Here is a 23931-nt window from a genome sequence, read left to right as displayed (position 1 = left end):
CTCACCTACTTAAAAACTTCTTTTATGCATTGTATTATCTAAATAAGAAAGCCCAAACTCCTTGAATTGCCATGATCTGCCCTTAAGGTATATCCTGCCTCATACCCTTGTATTTAACCCTGGGTTTCAACTATCACAAACAGCTTTCCACCACCCAAGTCCTTTCACACCCATTTTACCAGCTCTTTTCTAGTTCCTAACACAGTGCTGCCACAGAGGAGAGAAAGAAGGCAAGTGAAGGTAGTTTGAGGATCTGGGTAGTAAACAGTCACTGGATTTCCAAATACAGGAAAACTTTTTAAAAAATGTGATCTCCTCTCCAATGTGAGCTCAACTTCGAGCACAAAAATCAGGACTCAGGGCTCAAGATTTTGAGAGCTGGTGACAGCAGATAGTTTCTGGTGTTGAAGTTATACCTTTAAACATTAAGAACCCTTTTCTAAAATTTACCTGTCTGTGAGGGAGAAGCTTTATCTTGAAAGTCACTTTTTTGTTTTTCAGTTCTCTTTATGTTTTGGGGAGCATGGTTCTTCTGGACATGGCCTCCGTGGCAGGAATGCAGAATGGCCAAGGCTGGCAGGAGACTGATAGATGGTGCCATACTGGATGAAACCTCATCACCTGTTTAATAAACAAAAATTAAAATATTACTCTGAGGGTGTAGCTCAGTGCCAGAAAGCTTGCCTGGCATGTGTGAGGCTCTGGGTTTGATCTCCAGCACCGTTAAAAAAAAAAAACCCACAAAAATTAAATGTTGTTGAGCAGATGTGTCTTTAAGCCCTTCTTTTCCACCCATCAATCACTGCTGTGACTGTGTGCTGATTGGCAATGAAATGGGAGGGGATAGGTTAGGCATGCTCAGATGCCTTCCTGTTCGCCTCCCAGTCAGATGATGTGCTTCACTGGAGGCCACCCCTAACACCTGAGATACATCTTTCCTAACTTCTACAGTACTTTCTCTGAGTTATGTACAATTACCTGGGTGATCCTACTTGCTCCAAATGCTTGCTGCGCTTAATTAGCTGGACAGTATGATTTTGGGTTGGGATTAATTGGGAACTTGGAAAATTGTCTTGTTAACTTGATATTGGGCAACTGAACCTAATGGTTGCAAAATAAATACCTCACACACTGTCTGTGTCTGCATTTCATGGCTTTGACCTCAAGTTTTTCTTTGAGGTTTTATCTTTAGCATGTTGGAGGCTGCTGGGAATCTGATTTAATGTACTAGTTGTAATGATGTATGGGTTAAAATGGAGAGCTGAATTTTTCCTCCTATAAGTATATAACATTAGATCTAAAGAACATATTTATTTGCAACCCATTTTGACATATGAATTTTAGAAATTTTTCTTAGGGTTCTTTGAGTGCTTCAAGGTGGCAAGACTTCCTGACTAGAGTGTATTAAAGGGAGAAACCAGTGAGCAAGCCATGGCTTAACCTCATTAGTAGTTTTATTTTCCTCACATAAATAGAAGTTTAGAGAGAGTCTGAGGTTACTATGGCTGCTCCATGATGTCATCAGATGTTCCAGTTACTTCTAACTTTTTGTTTTTCTTGTGTTCAGCAGTCTTGACCATGACTGTCATCATCTGATCCCAAGATAACTATAATCCAGCAAGTGTAGGTAGTGCATATCCTGGCTCTCGCCGAAATTGTGTGTGTGATCTTTCAGGCTCAGCAAAGGCTTTACCTGACAGGCCTTGAGGGGAAAGCAGTCCTCTCAGATTAGGTGTAAATCCAGTGCTTTACTTAGTTCATGCTCTTATGTGTATCTGCATTTCTAGTTCAGGCTTCTCCATTTGAAGGCCTCTTTATAAAAGTAAAGGAGAAAACTCAGCTGCTCAGGAGGCTGAGGCAGGAGGATCGTGAGTTCAAAGCCAGCCTCAGCAAATGAGCAATGCCCTAAGCAACTCTGCAAGACCCAGCCTCTAACTAAAATATATAAAGGCTGGGGATATGACTCAGTGGTAAAGCACCCCTGGGTTCAATCCCAGCACCACTCCCCCCAAAAAAAACAGTGAAGGAGAAGAGCCCTAGCTATGGCCTCTCTCAGGTGCCGCTGCTGAGACTAACTTATTAAGGGTGGGTGGGGGAGATAGCTGAAGATACTTTTCTTCACTTTCAATATTCAGTACTTTTCTGACCCTAGCCCTTCCCTCTCTCTGGCTCCTGGGTCTATAAAGTGGCAGAGGCCTTTTATTTAGGAATCCCTTGGCAGTGAGACAATTCCCACGTCTGCATGAATCCACTTGACCCTTGCCTGACATTGTTCCATGGGAAAAGTGGATGATTAGGGAGGCTAGTGCTTTCTCCACTTGAGTTTCTTGCCTATACCATTGTGGTAAAGCGTTGGAGTCCTAAATGTTATTTTCATTTGTCGTTCTTAATCAACTGTTCTCATATAACACCTAACAGGTCAGCTCTCTCCTGCTCAGCTCAGCTCTTGACAGGCAGCAAGAAGGGAAACGACAAAAGGAGCCAGCTAGTTGAGTTGGCCTGCCTTTTAATGAGCTTCTGCCAAACCCCACCCAGTGTCCTCTGCTTGTATCTTATTGGTAGCTGTGTGTCACATGGTTTCCCCTAGCTGAGAGGGAGGCTGGCAAAATGCTTTTTGGCTGGGAACACTGCCACCCTGCATGAAGTGTTAGGAAGGAAAGAAGATGGGTTTTAGATAGGTAAAGACGTCAGCTTGGATATCCTACTTTTAGAAAAGCTAATGGATGGTGGTTTGTTCATTGTCAGTTTGCAATTGTTGGTTGGCATTGTATAAAGAACTGAGAGAGCATGCCTGTAATCCCAGCTACTGGGAGGCTGAAGCAGGAGGATCACAAGTTCAAGGCCAGCCTGGGCAACTTGGTGAGACCATTTCAAATTAAAATTTAAAAAAGGGCTGGGGATGTATGTCAGTGGTAAAGTGCTTGCCTAGCATTCATGAGGCCGTGGATTTGGACCCGATCACTGGGGGCAGCCAGGGCAGGGTGAGAATTGAGAGGGAAAAAAAAAATCTATGAAAACAAGAATCTATGGCACAAATGTAGTTTTTGTAACTCCATGAATTTTCTCATGAAAACAGAGCAACCAGGATAGCAGTGGAATCTACAACAAATATGGGTGATAAGATATCCCCACAAATCCCCAAATTCAAGTAGATGGAATGACTAGCAGCTCTAAGACTTATGTGATATCAGCAATTCTGAGGAAAGAAGCAGATGGAAACAACAAGGTGTCTGAGAAATTTAAGAATAAGGGAACCCCAAAATAGCCAACAGGTGCCCCCTGGAAAGTACAGTGGAGCACTAGGAGAAGGGATGCAGAAACTGGGGTTTTGTATAACTCATTTTGTAGCCCAGGTCCTGGGAGCTCTCCAAACTGACCAAAGGTGCTTCCCAGAACACAGAGAAAATACTGCAGGGAACAAAACACAAATAGGCTGGAGGAGGATATTTGGGACAGAAGAAAGAGAAGTCCAGATACTTGTGGGGGAGGGGAACAGAGCCAAGGGATCCCTGAGAGCTTGAAGCACTTTGTGAAAATAGAAAAGGAAGCTGTAGAGCCTAGAGTTTAGAAAAGCTACTCTGACTCACCTCTCCCTCCTAATTGTGCAGGAAAATTAGTTCCATGTAAAAAAAAAAAAAAAAAAAAAGCAACAAAGGACTGCAGTCCAACATCATAATGAAGTTATTTTAAGAAAAATGAGAACAAGGAGCAGAATAACATCCCTGATGGGGATGGACACATTCCATACAGGCTTGCCCACAAAACCAGGTCAGCTATAACTTAGTGTTTCAAAATGAGCTACGAGAAAATAGAAGATGGTATAGTACATGAAAGAAAATCAAAGTTGTAAAGCAGGGACTGTAGCTCAGTAGTAGAGTGCTTTCCTGGCATGTATGAGGCACTGGGTTCAATCCTCAGCACCACATAAAAATAAATAAAGATACTGTGTCATCCACAGATTTATTTTACTGTCTGTTCGTAGGTAACAGTCTCCTTTGTAAACAACCTAGATTTAAAAGGGAGAAAAACTATGTATGATTGAAGCCTGGCTTATACCCTCTGCTTATACTATATGGGTTTTCCTTATGAATCTCCCTCTCTTCATTGATCTTCTCCCTGAGGTCTGACCCCCATGAAGCAGACAGCAGCCAACCCACCAAGCAGCCAACAAGAAGTACAACCTGGCTCCAGAAAGGAGGAGCCTGAGCTTTCCTATCAATTTGCTGAACCTTTCAAATTCTTCCCTAAGGCTTGGAGTCCCCCCCCCACCACCACCCAATGTACCAGATATACGTGTTCTTGTGTCCTCCATGCCCCACAGGGAAATATCATCCATAGGTCTTGAATTTACTTTCTTGTTGCATAGGAGACAATGGATGTCCAAGGAACTGTCTTTCAAAATAAATTTCTTTATTTCGCCTTTGTAATAGCTAATCACATTTAAATCAAGAGTTTGCAGCCTTTTTGCTTGGAAGGATTGAATTTGAAACTTACCACATGGGGAGAAAGAAGTGTTATTTATCACCACCACCCCTTATATTTTTTAAGACTATAAAATATAAGACTATGGGCTGGGGTTATAGCTCAGTGGCAGAGCACTTGCTTCACCCATGTGAGGCCCTGCGTTTGATCCTCAGCACCACATAAAAATAAAGATATTAAAAGATATAAGACTATATAATAAGTATATAAACACTTATTGAAATAAAACTTTAGGGGAATTATGGCTTATTTAAAAATATTAGAGTAATTTGAAAGCAAAATGTAATTCCCATGGGCATCCCTGAATGATGTTGGGGAAGAGAGTGGTGGCTTAAGACGAGAGTCCAGGTTTTTCCAGGAACTCCCATTATTCATAGGTTAGATCTTCTTTGCCTATTTTTTCTATTTGTCACTTTAAAAAAATCATTTTTAGGGCTGGGTTGTAGCCCTAAAATTGGTAGAGTACTTGCCTACTGTGCCCGAGGCACTGGGTTTGATCCTTAGCACCATATAAAAAAAATAATAAAGAATTGTGTCTACCTATAACTAAAAAATAAAAAAAACTAAAAAATTATTTTTATTTATTTATTCTTTTTTGATTAAAATGTGCCCACCCTTTGTTATGGAATTATTGCTGATTTTTTCTTTTATATTTATTTCTTTCCTGAGTTCTGACACATAATTTCCAAGTTTTTCTAATACCAATTGGTATTGTTATCATGTCTTATGTCAATTTAATTTGTTTTATTCCATTTGAAGGATTAGGTTACAATTTTCATCCATTTAGTGCATGTCTTTCTGAAGTGCTGCTTGTCTATAGGGATGCTTTCAAACCTTTCTTTTACAAATGTGTAAAGTGACTTTCCAAGACCTTACAGCTAAAGAGTGGCAGAGGAGTTGTTCATACCTATGTTTATCTGACCTCAAAGCTTGTATCTTTCCACAGTGTGCCAGGAAACTTATAAACAAAAGCTCATTTAATATAACATCTTACAAGATGGTTTCATTATTGATGAGGAAACTAAGGCTCAGAAAGCAACCGCAGCCAGGTACAGTGGCACACGCCTGCAGTCCCAGCAACTTGGGAGGCTAAGGTAGGAGGATCTCAAATTCAAAGCCAGCCTCAGCAACGGTGAGGTGCTAAGCAACTCAGTGAGACCCTGTCTCTAAATAAAATATAAAAAAGGGCTGGGCATGTAGCTCAATGGTAAAGCATCCCTGAGTGCAACCCTTAGTATATTAAAAAAAAAAAAAAAAAGAAAAAAAAAAAGCAACTGCTACAGCAACTGCAGATAGTAGCGGGCACTACCTGTGGTCATTACAACATTTACAGGGCACTGACTCCTCAGTTCCTGCTTGACAACAATGGTTTAGTTCTCACACAAGTAGGGGCATCTCTCTCAGTAGCTCAGCATTGAATATGATCTCATGGGCTTTAGTGCAGAGGAAGTAGTAGCCTCCTGATATTTGGGTAATAACTCCTTTCTCCCATTTGCTACCACAGCCCTGTTCTTTCTCCCCTGTGCTTTCTTAGCCCTTCCAACACTTTTATCAGTTCATTGCATTAAATCTTTCTTCGATTGGGATAATAAAATATTGTTGTCCTGAATAGACATTGTCTGATACAGTTAATTTTGTCCATCCATTCATTTTTTAAACATTCATGGACTACTTACTAATGTGATAGCTCCTTTGGAAACAGTATAAGACAACATTCCTGCCTTTGTGAAGCTTGCTTATCAATAAGAAGTTAGACAGTAAGTAAACAGAAAATTATAAAAGATGATTAAGAATATAAGAAGTGCTATGAAGATAAAGATGGCTTAAATAAAAAATAATCATCTGTCTTGTGTAAATATTATCAGGAGGCAAAGACAGCCCAGGACTGGTATGGTTGCTCCAAATAATCAAGTCTCCCTTAAAGGCAGTACTTCATTTTTCTGTAGTGTGGCTCTCTTGCTGTGGTCCATATGGTGCTGGCACTCAAACCAGCACATCCAAATTGCAGGCACCTGAATGGTGAAAGGGATTAAGATGTAATGATCACGCACTAACTTTTTTTAAAGGATGTATCTAGGAAGTTACCATGTACTACTTTATGATATTGGCCTGAACTCAGTTACCGGCCATACCTCACTACACAAGAGGAAGGGGATAGGGTTTATCCATCAGCCTATATAAAAGCTGAGAGTTCTACTATTAAAAATAAGGGAGAATAGACACTGAAGTAGAGAATTGGTAGTCTTTACCATAGAAACTAAATAAGTTCTTGTGATTTCAAATAACCTGGTGTTTATGGACATTCATATAGATTGATTCTTTATAATTTTTTCCACCACAAGATAGAAGGTTTCTTGGTGGCAGAGACTTGATCTAGCAATGTAATCCAAGTTTGTCCCATAATGATTCAGAAATGACATATTATGTGGTTATGGGAAGTACATATGATATAATCTTAAAGCAACTCAGGAAACATTACAGAGAAACCAACTCAGCAAACATAACAGAGAATTATGTGTGATCTCAATTTCACTCACTAGCCTATGAGTTTCTTCAGAGTCAGTAAATGACTGAGTCTATCCCTCTATCTTCCTGGAGTATTGAATAGACTATGAAATGTAATCGACTATACAGAAGTATTGGCAGTATTCACCCAAAGATCTCACTGAGGCTGCAAGCAATCAGAGAAGACTTCATTAAGGAAACTTGAGTTGGTGAAAAGCTTTCTTCCTTACTAATAGGAAATCAATGATAATCTGTAGAGCACATTATTTATATCCTCACAGCATCACAGTATACTTGTTTTATTTTTATCCTTATTTTTCAGATAAGAAATGGAGGTTCCGAGATGGCCAAGATATCAGCATGTGCAGAACTGGAATTAGAAACCAGATTTTATGAAACCAAATGCATCCCTCTTAATAAGTCCCCCAATTTTTAAAGCTTTCAGTTAGGTCACTGAGTATCTATTTGTGGAGGGGCCACAGCATCCTTTGATTTCACTTTAGGAGGTTGATAAAGTAATGGAGAGAAACGAGGACAAATAATTTTGTTACACCCGTATAACTGCAGAATTCAATCCATCAATACCGTGGATATTATAAAAATCAATCCCGAGGCTTTGTAAAAGACTACGATTCCCAGCATGCTTCAAGTCACCGCCGGGAAGACTTCGACTCCCGGCATGCTGTACTTTGGAACTCCGAGTCCCAGAATGCAACGTTCCTCCACGGTCCCAGAAGGTCGTCGAGACTACAGTTCCCAGCATGCAGCGCTGCCGCCCCTTGTTTCTGAAGCCCCGCTGGCCCCTGCTTCGGAGGGAATTTTTGGATCCCAGAGAACGGTTCCTGGAGTCACAGCCCCCTTTGGGGGACGCGAATGTCGGGCAGTTCTGGCCCGTGGAGCCTACCCCGGACAAGCATCTAAGGAATGGGTTGCGGCTTGGTTCAGGCTTTACTCAGGCAGTGTTTCAGGCAGCCCCAACGGGGTCTTCCCGGGGCCTTGGTGTCTTTGAACTGCTGTGGCGGGCGGGCACACGGTCTCCCCCACTGCTTAGAGTCGGGCCCGCCATCTCCATGGCCACGGCTACGAGTGGACCCTGCGCCGGCGGGTCGCGGGACATCCTGTGGCGCGTGAGTGCAGCTCACTGGGGCGCTCGCCGCTGGGCATGGGCTGGGAGGGCGGGCTCCGACCGCGCGTGCGCTCTGGACGGGTAGGGTGCCTGTCGGAGGGCAGCGTGGGGAGGGGACCGCCCGGGGGACTGATTACGGGGGGCTGTGGCGACGTCCTTGAGGGGATGCTGGGTACAGGATGGGAGAGGAGTCAGAAGTGAAAGCTGGCCTGCCTGGCGTGGATGATTTGACTGGAAGTTGGGGCAGAGAATGGGGAGGGATTTTATGCAAGTGTATCCCGTAGGTGCAAAATAAGTAACTTGATTCCTTGGGATAAGAAGTGAGAAAGGAAGAGCTGGGGATATAGCTCAATGGAAGAGTGCATGCCTATCATGCATAAGCCCCTGGGTTCCATCCCCAGAACGGAAGTGGGGAAAAGTTGGGAAGAATGTCCAGAATTGGGAAGAATGTAGTGTGGCCTTGGCACTTCCTGGGGTTGGAGACCAGGTAAGCAGGGCACATATTCTTGGTAGAGGTAAATATCCACCGTGGGAGCTGAGGACATGCTTCCTCCTTCATGTCTTCTGTGGAGAGCAAAGAGAGATGGAAGTAAGTTTACTTTTGGGGTAGGACCTCTACCATCGTGTACTGTCATCTCCTCTATCCTCAGTTAAACACTTTCAGGTGTTTCTACTCTTTATCACCTATGTTATATATTCCTATAGTGTTTACCTTGGAAATGTGGCTGCATTTTGTTCCTCTTTCCTTTCCCATGGCTATTGCCTTTGTGCAGACATTGACTGTAATCTCTGATTTGGTCTGTTGTGGTCGGCTGTCCCTAACCATTGTGCCTCCTGTCTGGGTTGGTCTCCTCCAGGATATCTTTTTTTCAGCCACCTTATGGTGAACACAAAGATGTTTTACTTTACAGGACATAGTTCCAGTTGTCACTGTCATGCTTAAAACTTCTCAGTATCTCCTATTAATTGACAGTAAGTCTTGTTCTTCCTTATGTTAGGCACTGAGATTTAGAAAAGAGTACAGTGTTACAATGTGTTAGTTGCCCGGTAAGAAATGCATGTTTGTGGTTCTCAAGTATACAGCCTTTGGATATTCCTATAATTATCTAGAATCTGGAGAGATAAGTGGTAAATGTGATTATAAAACTAAATAAGACGGTCGTAATCTCTACCCCAAAGTGTGATATTTAATATAACACCTGACTCTGGACCTAATGCAAGTATCAGTTCACTAATTTTTACAAAGTTCTTTAGTGGTATGTGATATTATTATAATAGTAATCATTTGGGTTTGTATATAACTGCATGGTCTATAATCTGGGTATATATGTATATATTATTATATACAGGCCATTAGTCACTAATATATATATATTAGTGACTAATGGCCTGTATGAAGAGATAGGATTTGCATAACTGAAATGATTTAACTGACTTCATGATTGAGGGAGTTTTGATTATTTAATTTTAGGTTTTGGGCTGGAGGATAGTTGCAAGTGTTGTTTGGTCAGTGTTGCTTCTACCCATCTGTGCTACGGTATTTATAGTCTTCAGCAGTATTGATTTATTTCATCCCATACAGTGGCTGTCAGGTAAGTGATATTCAATTTAGAGAAAACATAAAAATTGCAGTATGTTTCAAATAATTTTTTTCTGATTACTGCCTGTATTAACACACCAAACACTGACTTTAAAATAAGTTTAAGGCATTGCCTGTATAACATAAAACACCTTTTTATTATATAATGAGATTAGTAAACTTACCAAGAAACTATGTATGATGACAGGAACAAAGAAATCTTTTGAAGAACATGTAAATAAAAGCTTAATTTTTCCTTGTCTTTCTTTTTGACACCTTTATTGATCCTGTCTGTCTTTTTAAAAAAAGAACTGTTACTATCATCTGTTTAAATTGTGGGTAGAAAATATGACATATTCTTTTAAAAATATGTCTAAATTAATAATCCTTCATTTTTATATTGTAGCTAATAAAAAAAGATAAGGAAAGGATGAACTTTTGGCTAGGGAAGATACAGTTAAATGCAAAAATTGATAGGAGAAAAGATTGAGGTAGGCTAAAATGTTTCTCTGAATCTTTGGAGACAAAATTACTAAGTGCACTAAAATATAACTTGTTTTATGTCCATTAATAATGGCTACCAGTTATTTCTCATTTTTTAGCATGCTGGGCACTATGCTAAGCACCTTACATACATTATCTCTTTCCTATGACCCTTTTAATAAAGAGGTATTATTCCTACTTTATAAATGAGTAAATCTGTGCAGAGATACTCAGCTAGTGAGTGACTAATCTAGGATTTGGGTATTAGTTTGTGGCATCAAAGTTGATGTTTTTCCATGATGCTGCACTAGAATTATCTCTTTTTTTTTAGATAAATGTTGACAGAATAGGTTTTGAAATCTTTAAAGTCTTGCCTAAGGCTAAGAAACAAAAATACTCCTGAATGTCTGGTCATAACAACATAACAACAATGGTATATTTATTTTTGTTTTTGTGTATTTTAAGTTACATAAGAAAGTGCCAATTTTTAGGGAGTTAGAATCTTTACCTTGTGACCTTTGGAGATATTGCTGCTAAAGAATTAAAATCATGTAAGTCTTCTGTTAATCTGTGTCAGTCATTTCTTGGACAGGTTGCACAGGTCAGATAAAATTAAGCCATATGCCAGTGCAGAGATAGCAGGAATTTAATTGTGAAGGCTTAGTAAGTAGTTTCATTATTTCGAGTACTGAGTTGTATTTTTAAAGATAATTGGTTTCATTAAACTTTGAATTGGAATATTAATTGTCACACTACCCTGAAAGGGTGACTTCTTAGTGTTTCACAGAACATCACAATTGTTTTTCTTAGTTTAGCTCTTTTAGATGATTTATGGGTTATGCTATTTCTAAAGATGTTACTTTGACTTTAGTTAAAATGCATTTATTAAGATGAGATCTGAAAAATATTTTTACACTTTAAAAAGCAACTTTGTTGGTGTATTACTAACTATGGTACTTCTCTTTCACATGATGAAATGTTTGCATATGGCAGTATTTGATCTGATGTTAACATCTGGGCGATTTAAAAGAAATTTAAATGTAATTTTAAAGCACCCAGAGCCAAATTGGAATAACTCACACTGAAGTTCTTGAGTTGATGTCCCACTGGACCTGTCAGCAGTGTGCAATTAAATTCTTGAAGGAAAGATAACTTCTAAAGTTAAAATTACAGTTGAGGTTCAAACCTTTGCTATATTGCCATGTGCTCAGCATGTCTACAAGACTGAATAAACTTAACCAATTTATCTCTTATGTTTTAGATTCTTTCAATGATCTATATAGCTCCTATGTAATCTTTTACCTCCTGCTGCTGTCAGTGGTAATAATAATAATAAGTATTTTCAATGTGGAGTTCTATGCAGGTGAGTTTTCAAATGTTAATGTTTTTAAAAGTCTGAATTTATTTTACTAAGGCAGACTAAGTGCATTTTATATGTGAATATGTATAACAAGCTGAATTTTGTGTGACGTTTTTAAGAATATATACAAAATCATATGCTTTGAATATATATTACAATTAATGTTGGTGCTAATTTCTATTTTTAAAATATACCTAGACCTTTTAGGACAATTGTTGTATGATTCCACTTATATGAGGTACCAGGAATAGTCAAATTTACAGAGACAGAAAATAGAGTGGTGTTTTCTAGAGAATGGGGATTACTGAATGGGTAGAGTTTGAGTTGGGGAAGATGCCAAAGTTTGGGAAGTAGGTGGTGAGTTGGTTGCACAACAGTGTGAACATATTTAGGCCACAAAACTGTATGCTTCAAAATGGTTCAAATGGTAAATTTTATTGATGTGTATTTTGCCATAGTAAAATAAATAAATAAATTTAGACCTTTTACTTGTTCACAGCTGGTGTTAGAGCTGTGATTTAGCAAACATATTGTAAAAATAATTCCTTATTGGGTAGCAGATCAAGACCAGGTGAAATTTTTTTCAAATATAGAAGTCTATAATGCTAATATTTTCATACAAACCTAAACCTTTAAAATATTAGGTTTTTGCCTTGGGAGATACCTGCTAAATTCCAGAGCTTATTATTTTTCTCAGTTTCTCTTCTACTCCTCCTGCCTTGTTCGGATTTCTAAGTTTGTCACAATTAGAAGCTTTTTCTGCCATTTTTTAAAAGCTCATCAGTACTTCTTTGTAAAATAGGGTATAAAAGCCTGAATTTTTTTTTTTAAATATGTGCAACAAGTTGGACAACTTTTATTGGAATTGTACTGAATGAAGAAAGCAAAACCTAAAAGGCTATTTATTGCATGATGTCACTTATATAGCATTTTGAAATAGAAATCTTTTAGAAATGAAGAACAGTGGTTGCCATGTTGGAGATAAAGTGGGAGGGGTCAGGAAGGACTGACACCAGAGATCCTGTAAAAGCTTGAATCCTAACTCTGGATGTTGCAATGCATACCTTTTTCCTTGCTTTTCTAACCCTCACTCCTGGCTGGTGGGTCTCTCCTCCACTCAGGCCCTATTCAGAACACCTCGGCTTATAGCAGTGTTCTTTCACACTCTCCCTTGTGCCTGGGCCGTCTTCTGTAGGTAGGTGTGCCCGATGAGGGCTCTTTAGCCTACTCATTCTAAAAGCCTGACTAGTCACTTTGGTTCATTCCTTGCATGAGCACTCCTTATGCCATTACTATGTGCCATGCATTGTATGGTCCCAGCTTTCTCCAAAAAATCACAGTTAGGCAGACAAGCAGTAAACATTACTTGTCTTTGCCTACTATACATTGGATAGTGAGGGAATTCAGAGGAGCACCACTTACTTAGCATGGAAGCTTCCCGAAGAAGATGATATTTACACCATGCCTTGGATGAGGAGCTACATTAAATAGATAAAGGAGGACAGTGATGTTCTGGAGAAAACATAAGGCAAGTAGGGTTGAGTGACATGAGAGGGTTTGGCACATTTAGAGTGTAAAAAGTTAGTCATAGTTGCCCTCTGGGTGTTTATGTTGGTAGGAGGAGTGATGGCAGCCTCTTCCCCAAAAGTGCAGAGTACCTAAGCCCACTCTTTTCATAGTTTTCTGCCTCTCATCCATCTCTTCTCTCTTTTTTAAAATATTTATGTTTTTAGTTGTAGTTGGACACAATACCTTTATTTTATTCATTTATTTTTATGTGGTGCTGAGGATCGAACCTATCTCGGACAGTGCTAGGCAAGCACTCTACCACTGAGCCAAAACCCCAGCCCCCATCTCTTCAAATATATTAAAGACCAGGGAATCTTAGGCTAGCTGTTTTTAAAGGCAAATATACCTTAGTAACTAACCATAGTAGCCTCCCTAGGTCACTTCCAGACAACTTTATTGGGTTGTCAGAGAGGTATTAAAAATTCTCATACAACTGGGTGTGTGGTTCATGCCTGTAATTCCAGCAACTTGGGAGGCAGGCATGAGGAATGATAAGTTTGAGACCAGCCTCAGCAACTTAGAGAAGCCCTAAGCAACTTAGGGAGACCTTATTTCAAACTTTAAAAAGGGGGGGGGGCTGGGAATAAAGCTCAGTGCTGGGTTCAATCCCCAAATAACAATCCAAACACCCCCAAAAAAGAAAGTTCCATATAAACTTTTATGTTAGTATTTCGTATTGTCAATATTTACCTAACTACGTTTTATTTTTCTCAGATGGATTATATACTGACAGTTTCAAATATTGAAATAAAGATTTTGCTAGAGGGCAGGATCTATCTTTAAATCGTTACACATTCTTTTATGGCCCTGGAGAGTTATAGAGTTGGTGTTATTTCAGCTATTAGGAAATTTTAATTTAAAAGAAAGAAAATTATTATTATCCTAACCCTAATAGCATGGTAATAAAAACCTAAATTCTTATGTTTTTCTCTTTTGTGTGTTCATCTCTTCTTTTTCATTCTTAAAAATTTTTTTAACTCAAGTTTTTCTGTTCTATATTTTATTGTCTGTATGTTACTTTCTGCCCTTTGGCATCTTCATGCAAGCATGAGAGGGCATAGTTTAGATCCTCTAACTTCATATGCTGTAGTTATAAGGCTATATCCATGTTTTATTTGCAGTTGTGCCTTCCATTCCGTGTTCCAGACTGGCCCTGATAGGGAAGATCTTTCATCCCCAGCAACTCATGCACTCTTTTGTTCATGCTGCCTTGGGAATGGTGATGGCTTGGTGTGCAGCAATGATAACTAAGGGCCGATACAGTTTTCTTGTGGTTCCCTGCTCTGATACTGAGAGGTAATGTTAAATACTTTTTCTTTCTAGGGATCCTTGTTTAGTTACTAAGCCAAAGATGGCCTAGGTATGTTAATAGTTTATGGACATTCTTTGCTTTCCCAATTTCTACAGAAAGTGCTTTTTTTTTTTTTTAAAGAGAGAGAGAGAGAGAGAGATTTTTAATATTTATTTAGTTACTTAGTTAGTTTTCGGCGGACACAACATCTTTGTTTGTATGTGGTGCTGAGGATCGAACCTGGGCCACACGCATGCCAGGCGAGCGCACTACCGCTTGAGCCACATCCCCAGCCCCACAGAAAGTGCTTATTTACATACATCAGTTGTTTTTGATGTTTGACTTTGAATTCAACAAAATTTGAAAAACAGTTGTAGAAGGTGCTATACTGTGTGCTATTAGATTTGTGAGAATAATTCAAACAGACAATAAGCTCCCTGAGGATCGAGAACAGTAGGAAATTGAAGACATGGAAACATGAATGTAATAGGAAGAAGGACATAAGTTGTGCACATAAAATCTGTGAGAGTTCAGGAAGCTGGTAGGATCTACATGTGTTCTTGGAGAAGGTGTTTGGTGTTTGAAGGAAGGGTAGTTTGGAAAGAATGAATTTGAAGAGAGAATTTTAAAATAATAACTACCTTCTATAGAGTGCTTTTATGATTTTAAAACTTACACAGTCTTGAAATATGGGATTCATAGAAATTGTAAGTTGATGCTCTGACTTTCAGAATTAAAAAAGGTCTGTGGGTGTAGCTCAGTTCTAGAGCATATGCTTAGCAGACCAAGACCATGAGTTCGATCCCCAACACCATACACACACATTAAAAAGTATAAATAAAGAAAGATTATTAGAGTAATCTTAAGTTCCCTATTTTCCACTGACTTTAAAACAATGTTAATAATGAGTTCTGCCTAATACTTAATTTCCTCGGCTACTGCTTATGAGGCAGAGTTGCTTTTTTTCCCCTCCATGAGGCTTTCTGTAGTGAAAGCTATACTGTTGATAAACATTGAATGATAAAGGACATCTATGAATACAGTACTATTGTGACTAAGGAAATCCCCATGGCTCATTTTAAATGAGTCTTTTTTGCACATCTCTTTTTAGTGGAGGGGGCAGTAAGGTTCCAGGGAGCAGAAAGCTACAATGAGCTACAAGTTGTTAGAGAGATTAGTGCCCATTATAAATACATTTACTGATAATTTCACAGTCAGAGTCTTGAGCAAAATGAATCTCTTTTATCATCTTATAATTCAGGACCCAGAAAACAATCAGCCTGGAATCTCAACCCTCATGGAGATAGGTGGTGGAGCAGGCCCCTAATTGGTATTCCTGCTGACTCTATACACCCTCAGATATTTGCCAGATTATAGAGATGCTCAGATAACTTCCAAAGAAGTTTAAGAGCTTAATGTTCACCAAATAATAAGATCTTATCCTTAAAATTAAAAGATATGAGATAAAGATGATAGGTTGATAGGGTGTGGCTAATGGAAGTTCTTACTAGGGAATCCTCTTGAATTTAACTAAATTTTCAGAACTTAACAACTCTAGGTTATTAGCTGGGAAGCATTGGGACCTCCTCTTTAGCAGGAGTACTGGATGCATTTCAAACAGGCGACGGGTCCCACAGCCATTCAGGAGCTGTTGCCTTGCCTGTGGTACAACTCGAGAGTGGAGACCATATCAGACAGGTATTGGGGACTCCCTGTTTTAAAAGCCTTGTGCCCAATGGGCTCTGGTATCTCTTGTAGCAATTTTATAGATGTAGCATCCAGAATCCCTGGAGGTGGATGTTTACTCAGAGACAACACAGAAGACCAAAGTTTTGGCATCTCTTTCAGGCAGTTGATTTATAGTTGATTTGGTTCCTTTTAGTGAAGATTAATTTACCAGTTTGTAAGCAATGTTACTTAGTACCCATGTAGACGTTCTTACCCGTGTCAGATTTCTAGGGGAATAGAGCTAGAGTCAGGTTCTCAGGCTTCAGGGAAAAGGGTTTTGTTAATCTTTTGCTCACACTTATTTAAAATGAACCATTTTGTTAGAATTTGGAACATTTTTTAAGTGATTAACTCAGAATTTTGCCTTCAGTAAGTATTAAGACTAAAACAGTGAAATGTATCCCTAACTATTGTATTAACAACTTAATTTTTCCCTTCTAGTTTAGATAGCTCTGCGGCACGAAACTGTTTAAATGAATATCACCTTTTTTTCCTACTGGCTGGAGCATTCATGGGCTATAGCTATAGCCTTCTGTATTTTGTTAACAACATGAACTATCTCCCATTTCCCATCATACAGGTAAGACATCATCTGAGCATTATCTTATGCTAGAATGTGGCAGCATTAAAACTGCTTTGGTGTATATGTATGTAACAGGGCTTATTTGATTAATTCAAGATTTGTTCTATGCAACAGAGAACTGAAATCCTCAAATGCCTTTTAGAGAGAAGAGTTTTGTCTTTAAGTGACTTCAGTGTGTTTTTGAGAGCTGTATTGTGTGTAGAATGTAGATCCAGCTATATTTTACCCTTCCTTGCTGTCACTCTCAGACTGCTGCTGCTCTGCTCTTCTCTTTCCCTGCCTGCTTGGTAGTGACACTTGCTGTGACCTTAGCAGGACTGGGGGTGGGGGTGGGGAGGATGATGTTGACATTCATGCAAAGTACCTCTGTGCAGCTGCCAGCTTCTTTTCGAACTTAAGATCTTATGAAGGTCGGAGTGTGCAAGTAATTTTTAGAATATGTCAGTTACTGTCTTATGTCCTTTTCATAAAAAGGCAAGATATATACAAATAAATAAAATAGTTTGACCTGGTTTGATTTGAGTGGTATAGTATTTTTGGTGTCAATACTAGGGATTGAACCCAGGGGCTCTACAACTGAGATATATCCTAGCACACACACCCTGCCTTTTTTTTTTTTTTTTTTTTTGAGAGTGTCTTAAGTTGCTGAAGCTGGCCTTAAAGACTTGCAGTCCTCCTGCTTCAGCATCTTGAGTTCCTGGGATCACTGGTGTGCATCACCGTGCCCAGCTTTAGTTAGGTTTTTAAAAACCTAATCTGGTAGGTGTCATCCTGGAATTTAGAACCACTTCCTCTGGCAGGAGAGAGAAAGATTGGTTGAAGTGTCGCACTGTTACATCAGGTCTCTCCCTGTCCTGTTTCTGCTATTCCTGATTAGCTGTTCATTTCATTTCTACACTGAAGCCTGGGCACTGAAAGAAAAATGTTAGAACCCTAAGTCCTTCCCACTAGAACCTAATCTGGTGGGAATAAAGGGATGTGTAAACAAATGATGCATAATAATAAATGTGATCTATAAAAATGATGCATTAGGATTCTCCTAGGTTAACTAAAGTTGTCACATGCCTGTTGCATCTTTGAGAATATATACTGCAAGGAGAGAGTACTCTCTGAAAAAAAATTTGGCTCTTACCTGCTGCAGTCTGAGTGTTTGAAAAAATAATTCCTGTTTAGAAATTCTTCACATCTTGTGAAGAAGAATTGAAAGTAGGACATAAGCTTTGCTACCTCAAAATTTCACAACAAAAAATTTTCAAAATACTGTGCAGAAATATTCATGTAAATCAACTTAGATCCAAATATAATAAAGAATAATAATAATAGCTGGATTGGTAGCACACACTTATAATCCCAGCAGCCAGAAAGCTGAGGCAGGAGGATCACAAACTCAAAGTTGGCCTCAGCAACTTAGTGAGGCCCTAAGCAATTTAGTGAGACCCTGTCTCTGAATAAAAAATAAAAAGGGCTGGGGATGTAGCTCAGTGGTTGAGTGCTTCTGGGTTCAATCCTAGGTACCAATAAACAAAGAATAGTGAACAAGGAAAACAAAGTCTTAAGAGAAAATAAGATGCCACAGAATACCTTTCTGGATTTCCATGGACCTCAGTTGAAATTGCCCACCTATTTAACATCACAGATGGGCAATAGAGTGAACATAGGAGTTGTCCAGTAGTTGATAATGCTTACAAATTGCTGAATTATGTTTCTACCATGTCAAGTTCATAAAATTTAACTTTTTTTGGTAATTGGTTTGGGTAAAATTTTGTATTGTATCTCAGAAGTTTATTCCATGATGGCAACGTTCAGCTTTGGCCAGAAATTGATTTTTAACAGTTGGCCAAATATGTATTTGGGGCATCTCTTAGAGACATGAATGTGCAATGGTATTGGTCTGCCCAGCTGGTTGCCATTCTCCAGCCCGAGGATGTTTGGAGTGGGGGTTTTTTAGGGCCCTTCATTGAAAAGATGTGGAATAAGGGAAGGAGGGTTTGACGATAGTTGAAAGGATGCACAGGACCTTTGTTTCTCATCAGTCAGGTTTGTGTCTTTGCGTAGCAGGGAAGGTTTGCCTCCCTAAAAGAAAGGGGGAGGGAGGACACCATAGCTTAGCTTTCTTTCATTGTAGGAACATTGTGCCTGCATGAGACCTTCCCTGTGCATTTAAGTTGCTGAGGGAAGCAGGATGGATTGTTAGGAAATTCCAAGCTAGATATGAGGAGTCAGGCCCATTCCCCTTGGAGGCTTCCAGGGAACAATGTGATATAACCATGTACTTTTTTTTTTTTTTTTAGCCAATCAGTTTGTAACCATGTACTTTCTTTAAAAGAGAAAGAGAGAATTTTATAGTATTTATTTATTTACTTATTTATTTATTTTTTCCTTCTTGGCGGACACAACATCTTTGTTTGTATGTGGTGCTGAGGATCAAACCCAGGCCGCACGCATGCCAGGCGAGCGCGCTACCGCTTGAGCCACATTCCCCAGCCCTAGTATTTATTTTTTAGTTTTCGGTGGACACAATATCTTTATTATATTTTTATGTGGTGCTGAGGATTGAACCCAGTTCCCCGCGCATGCCAGGCAAGTGCGCTATCGCTTGAGCCATATCCCTAGCCCAAACCATGTACTTTTATTTGAACAGCCAAGCTAACCAGAAAACATTTGACCCTTAGAATTTTTTCTTCTATGATTAATAATAATCATTGTTGTCAACAACCATTGTCAACATCATTATTTTCAGAATTGTTATTTCAGGAAAAAAAATGTTTTCTTTTTCTAGTACTTTCATCTCCTGAGGTAGGTGGTGTTGTCTTCGCTGCCTCTACTTTTCCGCCACTTAGTGTAAAGGCAGTGTGCATTGTCTTTAAGATTGTGGGCTCTGAAACCAGCTTGCCCGGATTCATATCTTGGATTTTCCTTTTGCTAACTGGTAATGTTGGTTAAGTCATCTAACCTCTCTCTGCCTTGGTTTCTTTATCTGTAAGATGACAATAATAATAGAGCCTCATTGGGCTGTGGGGAAGTTTAAACAGATTAATCCATGTAATTTGTACCAGTTCCTGACATGGTAACATGCAAAGAATGCCGGTTGCTATTGTTACTATAGGCCCCCTTATCCACAGTTTGGTTTTCGTCAAGTTTGCTTACTAGCAATCAACTACAATCTGAAAATATTAAGTGGAAAATTCTAGGAATAAGCAATTTATAACTTAAATTATTACAATATATTATTATAATTGTTCTATTTGTCATTGGTTATTATTTTTAATCACTTGCTTTGTCTGATTTATCATATTACTAATCTTAGGTATGTATGCATAGAAATAAACAGTATGTATAGGGTACTTTTTGCATTCACTAGTGGTCTTGAAATGTATCCCCCAGAGCTATGGTGGAGCTGTATTTTTTTATACTTTCTCCATCTCTATAGGCCTTACTAACAAGTATGGATTGATATTGTTAATTTTCTTATTTCTGATCTCCCTATTAGTGAGATGGTTGTATAATGTAAAAATATTAAATATTTTAGCATCAGAAGTAATTCAGTTTTGCCTCTGGGATAATCTTTGACTTTTTTTTACAGTGGTTATGGTTTATGTATTGAGGCTATAGTTAAGAACTTGCTGTAGAATGAGGTGGAATGTATTGTTGATTCTTTTCTTTTTTCCACAGCAATACAAATTCTTGCGGTTTAGGAGATCTCTACTCTTACTCATTAAGCATAGTTGTGTGGAATCACTGTTCCTGGTTAGAAATTTCTGCATTGTGTATTATTTTCTTGGTAAGAATTCTATTTTTTAATGCAGGGTATTATTAACTCAAAGCTCAGAAAATGTCAATTAGAAAGTCATTCTTTATTGTGTTTCTATGTTTCCTAGTTATGGATATGTGATTAGCCCCACCTGATTTGTAGTTTATATTGTTAGAGTATTTATTTAGTTAAGGGAAAATATTGTTAAAGAAAATGTGATATATACATATAATGAAATATTATTCAGCTTTAAAGAAGAAACTTATCCTGTAGATAAACCTTAAGGTCATAATGTTAACCGAAGTGACCCAGTTACAAAAAGACAAAATATTGCATGATTTTATTTATATGAGGTATCTAAAGTAGTTATGCTTTTAAAAACCCAGAGTAGAATGCCAGGAACTGAGAGCAGGAAGATGGGGAGGAGTTGTTCATCGTGCAGAGAGTCCCAGTTATGCTTAGTGGGAAAGTTCTGGAGGTCTGCTGCACAAAAAAGAACATTGTGTGGGGGCTGGGGTTGTGGCTGAGCGGTAGAGTGCTTGCCTAGCACATGTGAGGTCCTGGGTTCGATCCTTAGCACCATGTAAAAATAAATAAATAAAAACAAAGGTATTGTGTCCAACTACAATTGAAAAATAATTTTTTTTTTTTTTTAAAAAGAACATTGTCATTTGGTCATTTTCTAGAAGTAACATACTTCTTTTTATAAGTTTGTAACTTGATAATAATATAATAGAAATATTCTGTTGGTAAGGAAACCTTGTAGAATTTATTAACATGAATTTTCGGTACAGAAATTACAACTCAATATTTAGCATAGTGAATAGTACAAGTTCAAAACATTAATCTCATCAGTAACACAATAATATAAACAATATCTAGTATTCAAATCTACTCTTTTCAGATCTTTTTCTGATTTTTTTCTGTAAATATAACTTTATAAAATTGTTTTCACTCATTATTCACCACTTGTAGTTTATATAATCCTTTTTCCATGTAGCTTTTAAATTTGTCATTCTGATGTTAACACTGTATTGAAATTTCTTAACCTACTGTGATTGGCTTGGCTCTTGCCCGAGAGCTGTACGTACATTTGAGCTGATACAGCAGTTGCATCAGTATCCCCATGGTCAGCTCTTTCTCCTGTAACTCTTTTGCATTCATTTTACATTTCATTTTAGCATTGTCACTTCTTTTTGCTGCTCTTTGATCTTTTTTGTCCAGCATCCTCTTTCATTTGTTATTTTATTTATTTATTTTGTGGTACTGGTTGTTCAACTCAGGGGTACCCTACCACTGAGCTACATTCCCAGTCCTTTTTAGTTCTTATTTTGAGATAAGGTTTTGCTAGATTTCTGGCCTCCAACTTATGATTTTTCTGCCTCGCTTCCTGAGTTGCTGGCCTTACAGGCTTCATTTACTTGTTTTTTAATGTTGTCATAGGAGACAAGGAGACAGTACAACTGCATGCTTTGTTGTTTTTGTCTAAAAAGATGCAAGTGGCCAGTCACCAATAGACTTTGAGAAATGTGACAGGAATGGTCACAGATCATGGTGTACATCTGTTATCTACATATTGATTCATATACTGAAAAGCTAGAAGTGCTGTACATAATCACCCATAATTAATATACCACAGTAACTGAAATTTGAATGGTTGTTTGGTGTTAAGCAAGAGTATAAAAATTGGTGTTTTTGCTGGGTGCAGTGGTGTACGCCTATAATCCCAGAAGCTCCGGAGTCTGAGGCAGGAGGATTGTGAGTTAAAAGCCAGCTTCAGCAATTCAGCAAGGCCCTAAGTAACTTTGTGAGATTCTGTCTCAAAAATAAAATATAAATAAGATTTGAGATGTGACTCAGTGGTTAAGGGCCCCTGGGTTTAATCCCTAGTACAAAACAAAAAAAACAAAACCCTCCCAAAACAAAAAAACCTGGTGTTTCTTAGTGAAACCATGGGAACTAAAATATGTATGTATGTCAGAATATACAAAGCAAGGACTGTCTGTATCTAGAAATTTTTTTGTTTTCCTATCCATTCCTAATCAAATAATTTAGCATTTTGATTGAGGTCTTGCTGTCTTTGACCTCATAGTCTAAAGCATGATTAAGATTTATTTTATTAACTTTTTATGTTCATAGCTTGGTATTTTCTCTCCTCAGGTCATATTCCCAAAGCTTGGATTAGCACTGCTATGGACCTTCTCATAGATGAGTAAGTGATACTTAAAAAGTCTAATCTTAACTTTACTTTCCAGATGCTTTGTTTAGATTAAGCCTATAAATCTTTTTTTTTTTTTTTTTTTTTTTTTAAGAATTGAAATAAAAAACAAAACTAGAGATGGAGGGAATCAGTGTTATAAGAGGGTGCCTATCCTTCCCCTGTCCTGTCTGTGGACTGGGAAACCTGTGTGGTAGCTACTCCTCCTCAACTGTTTGTGGGATCTAGCTGAAGCTGAGCTTATTCTAAACTATCGTTCAACCCACTCTGTGATGTACTTCCTCTATCATATTTAACACCTGAATATTGAATGCTGAATACAGTTGGGTTCATCTGCTTTAACTATGTCTTTCTAGTAGTTCTAGAAGGTGGTACTTTCAAAATTTATTTGAAAATTTAAATCATTAAAAGTTTTTCTGAGAGGAAAAACCATTGTGTGTGTGTGTGTGTGTGTGTGTGTGTGTGTGTGTATACATATACATATGTATATATAATATGTATATGTATACATATTATATATAAACCATATGTAAACCATTGTATATATATAAATACACAATATTTCCATAGCTTAAAATTTCAGAAGGTAAATAAGTCAGGCATGGTGGTGCACATCTGTAATCCCAGAGACTTGAGAGGCTAAGACAGGAGGATCACAAGTTTGAAGCCAGTCTCAGCAATTAAGTGAGGCCCTAAGCAACCCTGTCTCAAAATAAAAAAGGGGCTTGGGAGGTAGCTCAGTTGTAAAGTGCCCCTGGGTTCAACCCCGAGTACCAAGAAAGGAAAAAAAAATATCTAGAAGATCTATAAAAGAGTTAACAGTGAAAAAGACTCCTTCTGCTCCTGTTTCCAGTCACCCAATTCCTCTTCCCAGAAGCAAGCAGTGGGAATCTATTTTCTTTTTTTTGGCAGGTAACTTATACTAAATAAATTTTTGAGTTGCATGGACCATTCCCTCTCTGATTTTTCTCTTCAACAGTCATTATTCTATGGTATTTTGTACATACCAGTGCTGTGGTCTCACACTTATGTCACCTGTGAGGCAATCAAAATTGAGCAAGGTGATAATCAGCTGGCAGCATTGGGGTGTATTGTTTCACTTATTCCCAGATGTTTTGCATCTAGATAAAGGTTTAAACTATATTTGCTGATAAATGTGCTTCCCTAAGAGTTTGATCTTTCAGTTATTGTTTATTTCCCTGGGAGAGTTTTTTATGTCATATATGGGATAAGCTAATGTCAGTTTTAGGGAGTTG

The 23931-nt window shown here is 38.3% G+C and overlaps 2 protein-coding genes across 8 annotated transcripts in view; both read left to right on the top strand.

Moving 5' to 3' along the window:
• Positions 1-7431, top strand: part of Yipf1 (Yip1 domain family member 1) — a 40342-nt gene extending 32911 nt beyond the window's left edge. For 3 of the 4 annotated variants that reach the window (XM_078026300.1, XM_013358976.4, XM_013358977.4), the window contains one exon: positions 502-1134. The gene's annotated coding sequence lies outside the window, so the exon portion shown is untranslated. Of the gene's footprint in view, positions 1-501; positions 1135-7309 lie in introns of those variants that run through there. The other variant, XM_021726832.3, reaches the window with a different exon arrangement.
• A 133-nt stretch (positions 7432-7564) lies between these two features.
• The window catches only part of Ndc1 (NDC1 transmembrane nucleoporin), a 50876-nt gene continuing 34509 nt past the window's right edge, over positions 7565-23931 (top strand). For 2 of the 4 annotated variants that reach the window (XM_078026297.1, XM_078026298.1), the window contains exons 1-7: positions 7565-8114; positions 9585-9705; positions 11437-11538; positions 14226-14400; positions 16565-16703; positions 20379-20487; positions 22618-22669. In XM_078026297.1, the coding sequence (XP_077882423.1) occupies positions 7749-8114; positions 9585-9705; positions 11437-11538; positions 14226-14400; positions 16565-16703; positions 20379-20487; positions 22618-22669 (1064 nt within the window). In that variant the 5' untranslated portion in view covers positions 7565-7748. Of the gene's footprint in view, positions 8115-8210; positions 8703-9584; positions 9706-11436; positions 11539-14225; positions 14401-16564; positions 16704-20378; positions 20488-22617; positions 22670-23931 lie in introns of those variants that run through there. The other 2 variants (XM_078026299.1, XM_040288701.2) reach the window with 2 other exon arrangements.

The sequence above is a fragment of the Ictidomys tridecemlineatus genome, chromosome 11 (genome assembly GCF_052094955.1).
Source record: "Ictidomys tridecemlineatus isolate mIctTri1 chromosome 11, mIctTri1.hap1, whole genome shotgun sequence".
Lineage (NCBI taxonomy): Eukaryota > Metazoa > Chordata > Mammalia > Rodentia > Sciuridae > Ictidomys > Ictidomys tridecemlineatus.
The sequence above is the reverse complement of the archived record's forward strand: the minus strand, read 5'-3'. Positions and strand labels throughout refer to the sequence as shown.